The 13,727-nt window shown below is 36.7% G+C and overlaps 1 protein-coding gene across 2 annotated transcripts in view; it reads left to right on the forward strand.

Annotated features, from left to right (window-relative positions):
* mahj (LisH and WD40 domain-containing protein mahjong) overlaps positions 1 to 13,727 on the forward strand; it is a 305,108-nt gene that overhangs the window by 97,024 nt on the left and 194,357 nt on the right. For both annotated transcript variants that reach the window (XM_090369657.1, XM_090369658.1), the window contains exon 11: positions 3,892 to 4,050. In XM_090369657.1, the coding sequence (XP_090225783.1) occupies positions 3,892 to 4,050 (159 nt within the window). The remainder of the gene's footprint in view (positions 1 to 3,891; positions 4,051 to 13,727) is intronic.

A 13,727-nucleotide genomic window follows, 5' to 3' on the forward strand; every position in this document is an offset into this window, starting at 1 on the left:
CTTGTTTGGAAAGAAGAATGGTGTAACAGAGCAGAAACACTGTGTGAAACTCATTTTTGATTGCCTGGAACTGTTTTAGTATCTTATTAGTTACATGCAGCCTCTGGATCAAAGTATTATATTATTAATATATACTTAGTACTATTGGTATGGCATTCAGCCAGTCTAATACCTTGATATTAGATTGGGATTGACAGCATGCCATACCAGTAACCATTCAGTGATCTTTGATGTGAGGAGAGAACAGCTTTATGAACATTCCTGTGGAATGAGTTCTGATACTTGCAAACAATAGATACAAGATAAACTGTTACTTGTTTTTTTCTTCAAAGAAGAAAGCAGTAGCAGCAAGAGTTATGATGGTTGAAGTTATGGATTTAGAAATAAATCAAATTAATGTATATTTTTACTAGGAGGAATTCTAAAATTTGACATATTTATTTCTAACTTCATGTTTTGTAACTCTTATTAGAAGGATTAATCATGTCTTCGTGTTTTGTAACTCTTATTAGAAGGATAAATTGTCTAAAGGACTAAAGTCCTTTAGGCAATTTTCATGTTTTAAATGCTAGCTTTTAAAATTCCAGTTTAAAGAATTGTATTCTAACAATTATATTATTTTGCATAAACCTCTGTACATTTTATTTAATGGAGTAAATATGTTTTATGATTAAGGATAATTCAGAATTTAATTTCAAAACTAATTTAATATTCTGTTAACTACAGAATTGGATTCATGTCTATATTGTCAATCTTTGTTAATTTCTCTTTGTGGATAATTTCACAGAACCCAAAATCCTAGCCCTGAAAACAGATTTTGATATTGAAATCCAAAATATAGCCAATTTTATTAGTTGTTGGGGTTGTTCAGGGTAAAATTGCACCAGTTGTCCTTTACATATATTGGAATTAAAGTACCTGAGAGTTGTGTTTGACAATAAGTTAACCTTCTTCCCACATCTAAACTATCTTGCCAAAAAAGTCAAAAATTATGCAGGCATGATTGCCTGAATCAGTAGATCTGACTGGGGCCCTAAAAAGGCAAATGTTAACACTAATCTATAAAGCTATCTTCTTGCCAGTAATCCCCTATGGAGCTGGTATCTGGTTCACCAGGGCAGCCAAAATAAGATGAAAATAGAATCTATACAAGGATAATGTTGCTCACCACCACCATCACTAGAGCTTGCTGCATGGTCAGCACATCAGATCTGCAGGTTTTGGCTAGCACCCTACCTCTGGACCTTGAGATAATACGCTGAGAATTGTACTCCTTAAAGAGAGGTGTATCCCCACTAACTTCATGGGAATAGTCCCCAACATAGCCAGTCCAATCAACCAAGAAAGGAAATTTATTTCCACACTGCTGACCCAGCAATGGCAAAACAGTTGGGAGCAAATGACTAGGGGGGTAACCAGGAAATTCCTACCCCAGGTATTAATGGTCTATCCCCCAACCCCCCACTGTGCCTTGCCCCTGGACTGTATATCTCTTTTGTTCTGACAGGGCACAGCTCCTTAAAGGCCAAACTTCACAGTTTTGGCCTGGCTGGTGACCCATACTGTTCCTGCAATTTCAGGGAAGCTGGGCTCACATGTTATATAACTGTCCACAATATGACAATCAAAGAAGCACACTACTCAGTAAAATTGGATTTCTCCCAAGAAGATACAAATGTCTATTGACGAAACCTATTATAAAGCACTGGCAGACTATGCTCAGAGAGATTTATCCTCAGTAATACAATCTTGCAGAACACTAAAATAATAATGCCCCCCCCCCCCCCCCCAACAGTGCTATTGGCCACTGGCAGATGAAGGACACAACTTGACATGATCACATGCAGACAAACCTGATTACCATTGAGAAGTAACATGAACCTGACCAAACTGGATGTGACTAGGGACTACATACATGAGTGAGGAATAGGCAACATAAGTATAAATATGCAATCTAGGAGGTTAGGATGAGATCACTAACTAGGAATGAAGGGACTCTGGAAGTGTGAGAGTATGTCCACAAACCTGAGTGTGTATATGAATGGAAGATTGCAAGTGACTAATATGCTCATTTATGTATCAGTAAATGCATGCCAGTTGTTACAAGAAATTGAGTGTGTATAGGGCATGAAAGGTGATATGCAACAATGAAAGTGTGTAGCTGAATGATTGTGTGCTTGAACTATATAAGTGTGTGTGTGTGTGTGTGTGAGATAGGATTTCATACTAGCTTGAGTGATTTTACTCAGACCGGCATGTATTAATAAGAGTATGATTTAACATTGAAAGTATATGGATAACTGCTTGTAAATGAGAGAGCAGAAGTGTGTGATTGATGTTGATGATTGATTGTGCATGTAGCCAAAGTGTTGGTGTGTGGATGGATGTCCCTCTGCATGCATGAATGACTGGCGTAAGTAAGTGTGGATGGAAACATGTGAATATGCTTGTATGGAGTGAATGCATCTTGACTGATAGTTTTTTCTTCTGGCACTTGTGACTTGACCACCTGTGACCTGTGTGTGAATGCTCATGTCCCATCCTTGTGTGAATGTGCTTTTGCCTGTCCTGTCTGTTCTTAACTTGCAAAAATGATTAAAAAAAAGTGTGTGCTGTCTATATTCAGGAGGCTGTGAGGAGTGTTGTGTGCAAGGTCTAGTGCGTGAGCAAATACATGAGTACATCCCTTTGATTGTTATGACTGTGCACCCTTGAATATACATGGGGGAAAAATTATGATGAGAAATTACTTATTGTGGCTGCAAGTTGGATGTATACGTTGGTATGACCAAACTATGGCTATTAAAAAAAGTGTGTAATGTCTGTATGGGTCTCCGGTGTGGGAATAACTGCCCAATAAACTGGGCACTATGAGTCAACAGGCAAACATCCCCACATAAGTCACTCTGTCCCTATGACTTTAACCCTCCTATATGCCTAGGGATTAGTCCCCCTCCCTCCCACCCCACCCAAAAACCTTTTGCCTGGTGGACCCTACCACCAGGTAGTACACTTTATACTGTTCTTATCATTCCCCCTTTGGAAGGTGTGCTCCTTCCACAGGGGTGTTCCTTTTGTCACTTACTCTTCTAATTCCTTGTCAGTCTCCCTACTATCTCCACTATTGTCTTCAACTATACTCCACACTTACACTGTCACCCCCACACTCCTTTCCAGCAAAAACTTCACTTTGGGGGGGGGCTCTCCCTGATAAGCTCAGATGATGCTAAGGTTCACCCTGTCAGAGCTATTACGAGTCCCTACCTACCTGGCCTAGCTCCACAGGTCTCTAGGCTAAGTGGCCAGATGACCAACATGACCTAACACTATACTTCACAAAGTTATGAAGCAAAGTTGGGGGAAATCCCTGGTGTCACTAGACAGAAGACACTATACACTGTCCTTTACATACCAATAAACTGATTAAAATCTCATCTCATATGGGAAAGTGTCTTATTTTAAATCTCGCTTAGTAGTAATCTATGTGATGAGTCTTTCTTGAGTTCAATATTGTATATATTGTTATATCGTAATTTAAAATAGCAAGAGCTTAAAATGCTGAGAATTATGACAGAAAATTGTTATTGTTATATTAATTCTTTATAAACTACAAAAGTCTTATCAGGTTTGTTAATCGGATTAATAATTAATATAAATAACTATGAAATAAAGGAATTAAATTACTGATTTAATTGCTATCATTAGCTGCAACTGATGTATTACTTAGCTTGAAATAAATCAGCATTTTAAAAAGCAAATTTTATTTCAAGTATTCTATAGCATGGTGGTAATCAAGCCATTAATGGATATGGGAAGTTAATGTTTCATTGAATTAATTTATTATTAATTTTTGGACATTTAAATAACATTTACAAAAAATTCTTTTCATAGTACCTTGCTGCATTACTTTGTCACAAGAAGTTTGCAATTGAATTCATTGCTGTAGGAGGTCTTCAGCAACTTTTGCAAGTTTATAGGCCATCAGTTGCAGCAACTGGTGTATCTATATGTTTATATTACTTAGCTTACAGTGAAGATGCCATGGAACGAGTAAGTCTAATATTGTAGTTTTAAGTTAAAAACTTGTAATAAATATGCAATTTGAATTTTTTTTTTATTTAAGTATTTTCTTGATGTATCAACAGGTAAGGGTTGGGTAATAAAGTTGAACTATTAAGACAAATAACTGACTGCAACATTTCAACCAGCATTAGATCTGACTGAGCTACATATAAAAATCTCATTTAATGTGGAAAGTTTTTTTGTATTCAATTTCTAAAGAATTTAGATAATATTACATTTCAGGCACATTTGATTGTTAAATGATGTACTTCAGGAATTAAAACTCCATTACTATACTAAAGTGTTTACCAAAATTTCATGTTTGGATAGCTATGAGGTGGGATTTTTAATGTTAAACTTCTTAAGGTTTTATGGGTGTATAGTGAAAATGGGCTAATCTATCAACATGAAATTTGATACAAAGATTCTTAATATTCTAAGTTTGCTATGGATCTCCTGTTCCAAATTTATAGTTATATTTCTATATGCTGAATGGCAGAGCTATAGAATTGGGCCTAAAACCTTGTCAGGGATTAATAGAACATATGAGGTGGGGCAATAAAGTTTCTAGACTGGTGCTGTTTGTGGTCTTGTTTGATGAGTTTGAAAATAAATAGATGTGGTACATTGTAGTTCAAACTTCAACAGCAGATTGTGGTACAGAGATTGTCCAGTAGGCTGACAGGTTGCAAGTAACAACCAGTTTCATTAGTAGCATTAACAAGGCGCCTCCGTAGCCAGGTGGGAAGGAGCAGCAGTGCGTAACACACGCTTCTTGATTAGACTGGGGTTCGATCCCGTCACCACCAAATACGGAGGAGGTGGAAAGGTCAGGGAATGACCACCGCATATTACCGGAGCAATATGGCCTTAGTTGCTAATGCTCCTAAAAACCAAATAACAAACAAACAAGTAGCATTAACATTCCATGTCATTATTTTGCAATTAAGTAACAAATAAATATCAAATTTTATTTTAAACTGGGAAAACCTGCATATGAAATATGCAGGTTTTCCCAGTTTAATGTGAGAAATATGAGAAACATATGAAATATTAAAAACTGTTTATGACAATTAAATGTTAAGTCATACAGTGTGTTTGAATGGTATAAGTGGTTCAAAGATGGATATGAAGATGTTCACAGTGACCCAAGAAGTGAGTGTCCATCAACTTCTCAAAATGAGGACAGAGGTGCAAAATTTTGGGAAATTGTGGCAAGAGACAATCAGCCACCATTCTGGGAGTTGTTTGACTCACAGAATGGTGGCTGACGAGCTGGATGTGAGTAGGGAGACGTTCATCTAATTCTGCATGAAGATTTAGGGAAAAGAGAGGTCTGTGCAAAATTTGTGCCATCCAACCTTACAGATGAAGCAACAAAGAGTATCATAATGTGAAGACTTCATCCAGACTTGTCAAGACAATCTTAATTTCTTCAACTGTATTGTCACTAAAGATGAGTGTTGGGTGTTTTGGTATGAATCAGAGACAAAATGTCAGAGAATTTAAAATTGGAGACTTCAAAATCATCACCAAGGTCCAAAAAAGTTTTGTCCGCGATGAAGACACTGCTGATTGTGTTTCTTGACAAACGGTATGATTCACAAGGAATTTTTACTTGAAGGGGGAGAGAGTCAGTGCTGTGTTCTGGGTACAGATGTTTCAAAGACTACTGAAGCACATTTCCCAGGTGAGGCTGCAATTTTGAGAGAAAGGCGGCTGCTTCTTGTTGCATGAGTGCCTCACCTATTCCACACTTGTTGTGAAGACATTGCTGACAAAATATGGCATTGTACAGAACCACCATCCGCCCAAATCTCTCGATCTAGCACCATTGAATTTCTTCCTCTTTTCCAACGTGAAAACTTCCCTCAAAAAAGAAAGAGGTTTCAGGATCTTGAGGACATAAAGAAAAACCTAACCACTGTAATTAAGTTATTACATAGGGTAGAGACAATGGGTGCATTACACATCTGGGAATGCACCTGAAAAAACTGATGGAATTTTTCAAGAATTTTTTTCTGAATCTGTATGAGAACATGAATAGGAAGGGTGTATATTTGGTACAGAATTTTTAAATAATTGAATTTTATTATTTATTTATTATTATTTTATTTTTTATTTATTATCATTTTTAATTTTTTGGCTGATACTAATGGTTTGGATTTTTCTAATAATTTTTCATCCCTTAGAAAAAGTTAAGTAGATGGCTTTCAGTACTTTGCCTTGTCAGTGATCTGGAAAAGTCTGTATTTAATTGCCATCACAGACTGGAATTGGAGGCTATAGTCAGCCAGTCTCAGCAGGAAGTGTGAGGTTCTTTTATTTTTCATCCAGAAACATGCAACCAGCTGTGTTCTGCAGACATACATACTGTGTTACCAGAATCATTGTGGCACTTAAGAGAAAAGACAACAGTTGGTTAGAGTTATTTTGGCCTATAATGCAATATATTTTCCTCATAAACTAGTTTCCACTAGTTTGTGTGAATTATATGTGTGAAAAAGTGTCACAGCATTGTACACTCTCAGTCATTTTCTCCATGTTCAAATTTAATGTTTTAAAACAGACAAATAAATAAATTGATTTTATTAGTTACACAAATTTGATTTAAAAAAAATGCATATATAATAAAAGGAAAATCACTTAGAGAACAAATTATATCAGTGTACATTACTAGTGAAAAGTAATGGCAGGGAAGGTGAATCCAAATCCAATCTATAATTACTGTGTGGCTCAAACAGGTGATGTGGATGGCTGATTTTATCATTAGGTAATCTGGCACAGTTTATACCACAGAATTTATCAGGAGTTATTCCAGTTGTACAGATATGATCCACTCTATGAGACTGGGATGTTATTTCGTATAGGTAGTCATCTTCTGCAGGTCATTTTCAAGTTGCATAAGTGCCTGGGCAGGTAAGAAATGATCACATAGTTTCAGATGTTTGTGTTTCAGGATAAGCATGGATTTAGACCCAAAGAATGACAGAGAGTTGTGCAACTAACAGATATTCCATATGTTCAGGGCATTTATCGTGACTGAACATTTTTATAATAGGAATTAAATGTCTGATGTCAGTTAACTTTGGGAGCCTGGGTACATTTAGTTGCTCGACTGTGTCAGTAGTTTCAATTGAGGAGGTTGGCAATGCTTAAGAGTGATGCCCATTTCGGTGTCCAGTATTCACGTGCATGCATTGGTTTCTGAGATGAGGGTGAAGCAGTTGCCCAAATTTCAGCAGCATATAAAATTATGGGATAAACTGTGGTTTGTGGATAGTGGTTTCAGCATTGTTGATATGGAGTAAGTGCTGTTTCAGTCTCCAGTGTAAGTTGTTAAAGTGCTTACAGAGGTATTCCGTGTGAGCATCACATCTCAGCTTCGAATAAATATAAATGCCAAAGTCCTTATGGCTGGTAACAGCTGTGATGAGAGTGCCAAAGACTGATGGTTGAATCATTGTTTGCTGCTGTTTGAGTGAATATGTAATTATTGCTGATATATTTGGGTTAAGATTTTATCAGAAATTCTGCAGAAGGTGCGGTCAAAATCTCAGTGATTGAAGAAGCTGTTTCCATTGGATTTTCTGTAGGTGGGATTAGAGTAAGCAAATTTATATATCATCGGCATATATTATAGCATCATCACAGGGGATACATAAAAGGGATAAGTATGGCTGAGAATAGGAGGCCAGAAAGGACTCCACCTTGTGATATTCCTGCAGTGATTTTCCAGGTATGGTGGGACTTCATTGTGAAGCAGACATTTCTGTTCTTCATTAATGAGGTGAAGAAAGCTAGCAGATCACTATTTATTCTGAAGAATGATTGCAGAAAGTTGAGAAGGATTGTAATATCTAGGCTGTCAAAAGCAGCTTCAATATCAGCATACACAATAGCTAATTCAGATTTAGTTTCAAAGGCCCAAACTGATATGGAGCAAGGGGTGTCTGTTCTGTGCTGGCAAGAGGTTTGATATGGTTGATCTATTTATGACTGTGGAGTGGAATTTTGATTTCAGAGGCATGAGCTGCTGGCTTAATGCTGGAAGGAGTGCTTTTTCCAAGGGTTTAAGGGGGGGGGGGAGGTGAAATAGGTCTGAAATCTTTTGGTCTCATTGGCACTTTAACTTTTTTGCACATTTGTGTGTAGAGTTGTGAGTTGTAGATTGAGAGCAATACATGTAGGATGTAGGGGCTAAGACACAATGATAAAATGAAGTATCTTATCTTGTCCTGCTGTACTTGATGGGCAGAGGGAGTTTATAATATTTATAAGTTGCTGTGTGGTGGTATAAATGATAGACAGGTCATAGGAGCAAACTCAGTGTTGAAGAAATAATTCTGTAGGAGTGGTACTGGTTTGGAATCTGGCATCTGGATCAAGGTTTGAATTAAACATGCTGTGTTTGGTAGAGTACAGTGCTTTTCCTTTAGACAAGGTAGCTTCTGTGTATTGCTTTATTGTTATGCCTTGTGTCAGTTGAAATAGCTCTAACTCTGGAATATAGGATCCTATTTTGAGTGGTGCCAGAGATTTTCTGCTGCCTATGAAGAGACTGCTTATTATCAGAACTATACAGTAAATCTTTGCTCCACTAAGCCTCGGGGAAATGCAGACAGTTTTGGCCGATGCAGAGGGTGATTATATACAGTGGACCCCTGCTTTACTATAATAATTCATTCCGGAGACACCATTGTATCATGAAAATATCGTAATATGAACCAAATAACACATTGTTTATTGATAATTCATTCCAAGTCCTCGGAAGTTGAAATTTTCGCTATATAACTAAGCTATTTATCTCTGTAAAAGGTGATTTTTATAACAGAAATTGTATTAATTTTATATAGAATACTGAATACCGTATTTTCCAGTGTTATACCACGCACCTTTTATCTAAAAATAACTCGCACTGAAATTGTGGTGCGTCTTATACACTGGAATAAACGTTAGAGCATGATACAAATTTAAGAAAAAAGGGGAAAAAAATGCTGATGATGCCGCACATGTTTACTTATTCCCTCCCTCCCAAAAAAAAATGTTTAAAATGATAATTATAAACATTAAAAAAAAATAAAATAAATAAATCGTAATTTTCATTTAACTTACGTTGGAAAAGCTGTGTCAATGGTGGTGTGGTGATTGGAGCTGGAAGAGAATCTTTTACCATAAAGATATCAGGACAACCTTCAGGATCTGGCGTTCTTTCTGATTGCTGCCTCTTGCTACTTATGGTATAAAAACTGTCCAAAGTGGTTTGCTTTTGGCGCTTTCTCTGAAGGTTCTTGAAATAACTGAACACCTGATATTCAAATTTGCAGGTCATCAATTCATTGGTTTCAATATCTGGGTTTTTTCTTACTGTCCTCTTCACAATATCCCATGCAGCAAACATGTCCTTAATTTCTTATTAAACTCAATATCTGGGTTTTTTTCTTACTGTCCTCTTCACAATATCCCACACAGCAAACATGTCCTTAATTTCTTGTGTTGTTGCTACACAGTCATCCTCCTCATGTTCCTCATCTCCACTGTCATGCTTGCCCATCTGCTCTAATTCCTGGAGCTCCTCTGTTACCAACTCCCTTCCGTAGTCTGCAATTAACTCCTCCACATCTGCCGCATCAATCTCTAGGACCAACAACTCACCAAGAGTGATAATTTCCTGCTCTAGAACACCTTCAGCTTCAAATCCTTCAAAATCATGGATGACTGAAGGCCATAAGTTTTTCCAGGTGCATTGAGGCACCAAGCTGAAACTTCATTCCAAGAACTGACAGTCATTTGTACACAGTCTAAGATGTTAAACCTGGTCTTCCAGAATTCCTTTAAGGTGATGGCTCTGTCTCCTGAAGTCTCTTCAAAGCACTTCGCAAGCATCTTCTTTGTGTAAATTTTTTTTAAAGTTGGCAGTCACTTGCTGATCCATTGGCTGAAGGGGTAGTATTGGGTGGGAGAAATTTGACAGTAATGAAGTTAAATTGCTCCCCCAGAGATCAGGCAAGTTGGGTATCATGACCTAGAGCATTATCCAAAATTATCAGTGCCTTTAAAGGAAGTTTGTTTTTTTCTAAGTAACCTTTGACTGAAGGACAAAACACTTCAAATACCCATTCGTTAAAGAGGTGTCTTGTCACCCAGGCTTCTTGTTACACCACCAAAAGACATCCAACCTGCTTTTGATGACCTTTTGCTGTTTAAACACTCTGGGAATTTCTGAGTGGTAAACCAATATTGGGGTAAGCTTAAAATCACCACAGGCATTGGACCCTAATAGCAGATTAAGCCTATCCTTCGTAGGCTTATGACCAAGCAACGAGGCCTCTTCTTTTGTGATGTACTGTATGTTCACAGGCATCCTTTTTCCAAAAGAGGCCCATTTCATCTGTATTAAAAACTTGCTGAGGAAGGTAGCTCTCCTTCTCAACAAGCTCTTGAAACTCCACCTTAAAGTTTTCAGCTGCTTCCTCATCAGCACTGCAAGCCTCTCCATGCTTTGACACTTTTAATATCAGACCTTTTTCTAAAACGGTCAAAAACAATCATACAATCAATCAAACTAATCTTTGCTGGCTTTAAAGTTCCCATATAGCATATCACTAGCTGAAGGTGTTTTAGTCTTTAAGTCCTCAAAAATCTGCTTTGCACGTTCACATATGTATTGTCCAGGAACTGTATCACCCTTCATTTGTTTTTCTTTTATCCACAGCAACAAAAGCCTTTCCATTTCTACAATCAGTTCTCTGCCTTTTTGGTGGACTGTGTTAGATTCTTCACTTACTTTTCTTTTTGTTTCACTATGGTAGAAATGGTTGACTGTGAAAAACTATATCGCACACCAATGAACTAATTTTAGCACCATCATGTTTTTTCACTATTTCTTGTATAATTTTAATTGAAATTTTCTTCTTATTGCGCTCTTTAGGGGCCATATTATGCAATGTTGTATGTTCAAGAATTCAATACAGTAAATTTATGGAAAGTAAGCACAAAAAAAATCACTTTTAACTAAAGGATACAAAACAAAACATGTGCCTAACATGTTTACAAATGCTGCTATTGGCTGAGACAAAGGACCATGTGGTCCGGTCGGAGACAATCATAAGCCATTGTAGAGTGAAATAAGTAGGCACCAGTGATCACTAGTTAGTAGAATCAGCCATTCAAATCATTAAAATGCACTACACTTTCACCCTTTATTGCTATGTTTTGTTATAAGAATGAATTTTTGAATGCATTTGTGATATTTTTCTAAAGCACGTTTCTGGAGGTCACGACCGTAAAACAATTTGCACTTCCAGTTTATTGGACTTTTCTGTTAGTGCAAGCTATTATAAACAGGTAGTACTCGATCTTATTGCATTTGCGATAATACCGATAACTTGAATTCTCTGTGGGTTTTTACCTTACAGTATTATGGTGAAATGTTTATCTTTCACTGAAATCATATAAAAAAACAAAAATAAATTTTCAGAATCTTCTCTTCATTCTTATTTTTTAAGCTCTGTTTAATAGAATTAATTAATTAAAATTCAATTCGCAAACATAATGACAATATCCTGCACTTACTACATATCATATAGTGAAAGGTATTTTATTATGGAGAGTCCATCATAAAGTGATTTGATCGTATAGTGAACCCATTGTAAAGTGGGGGGTCCATTGTATAATGCGCCTCCGTAGCCAGGTGGGAAGGAGCAGCAGTGCATAACACATGCTTCTTGATTAGACCGGGGTTCGATCCCGTCACCACCAAATACGGAGGATGCGGAAAGGTCAGGGAATGACCACCGCATATTCCCAGAGCAATATGGCCTTAGTTGCTAATGCTCCTAAAAACCAAATAACAAACAAACCACTGTATAACCATCTCATGATGAGTTTAACTGTGATTAAATATACTGTGCTGCCTCTAAGCACTTATTGGGATCGAGAAATGTTGAAGAAATTATGACCTTCTCCACAGTATTGCTGTTGTTGAGTTAGTCATAGGCAGTAAAAGAAATGAGCAATCAGGTTGTGATCTTATATGAAGTAAGTTATTAATGGAATGTTGATTCTGCAAACACCTGCACATAGAATAAGGTTCAGATGATAAATGCCTCAGTTGGCTCATCATTGACTATTGTAATATTTGCAGTTGTTCGTTAGCCATTGTATGAGAGTGGTCAGCGGCGGTAGAAGGTTAAAATCACTGCAGATTAGATGAGTAGCAGAGGGGTGTAATATCATCATTGATAGTAGCAATATCTGGTGCTGGAGAGATGTAAATTGTTGCAATATCAATTAAACAGGCATTTAGTTTCACTATCACAAGTATTGCTTTAATAAGGAGTTAATAAGGAGTTGATAACAAATTTAAGGTTGATATTTTTTATGAAGATGGCTACCCCCCACCACTGGAATATCCAGAAGTGGCTGCACAGGCTATTGATTTTTGTTCAGTTTTGAGCCATGTTTCAGATAGCTAAATTACATCTGCATTGTTGGACAAAAGGAGTTGTTACTAAATTTGTACCACTTTATGGATGCAGAGTAGGTCATGTTATAATTTCGTGTAGCTGCCTTGTGGCAGGCAGGATTTTCATAATGTGAAGTTTTACAAAAAATGTTCAGTTCTAAAATCATTTGTACCATTCCTACTGTTATTTTAATACATTTATTATACCTGTATTTTTTAGATCCAACTTGGAGGTAACTTGATTATGGATGTGTGTTAACTCAAAATGCATTGTATAATTTGAAAATAGTTCTTAAGAATTCAATTTTTGTATATGTAACTCGTATCTCGAACTTGCATAGGTTGAGAAATAGTTGTATATGAAGATTTACGTTGTAAACTAAATATTTTCTCAGCCCACTGTTAAATAGGTGCACCAACTTATTCTGATTATAGAAAGTTATCACAATATCTTGAAAAGCTGAGAATTATTTAATAGTTAAAACAGTATTTTAATGTACACTGTACAAGCAGTCTTATGGTTTGGTTTCACTGCTTTCAAAGTAGTTTACTATGCTGTTGGGTAATGTTAAAGATTATGGACTTTTTGCCAAACATAATATTACATAATCTTGACTATGAAAGAACTGTCTTCCTTCTGAGTTAGATCCATATTTTGTGTAATAACAACTGGCTAATTTATTTTTGCAAAAAAATAAAATTATATAAAATTTAGATATGTTACAGGATTTCTGCCAATCCCTTGGTCACATCAAGAAAATTTGATATGACTGTAGCTTCTGTATATAAGCTCTTTCTGCAAACATTGGTGATAAAAGGGGTTAAGCTGGTATATAGAGCAATCTGGTGCAAGATTATCTCCATAGTTGGGGGGAAGGTAAAATATAAAAATATTTTTTTAATAGTTACTGGGGGGCTTCACCCCTGCTCACTTTGCTTGCCCACCCTCCGTGCAACCTTTTCTAAGTAAAATGTAGACGTATATGGAGTAAGTCAAATCTTTTCTACATAAACAACACACCTGTTGAAACGCACTGATTGACATATAATCAGGACATGACCTATGTAATTATTTACCTGTGCATTTGTAGTGACGTAATTGCCCCGCCCATGTGACCTGCATCCCTCTTCTCCCATTGGCTACCCCACCATGTGGCATTCTCAAGGTTGAATAAATATCACTATGTAATTTACTGCG

Source organism: Mastigoproctus giganteus, chromosome 3 (assembly GCF_048544385.1).
Source record: "Mastigoproctus giganteus isolate SK-2022 chromosome 3, ASM4854438v1, whole genome shotgun sequence".
Lineage (NCBI taxonomy): Eukaryota > Metazoa > Arthropoda > Arachnida > Uropygi > Thelyphonidae > Mastigoproctus > Mastigoproctus giganteus.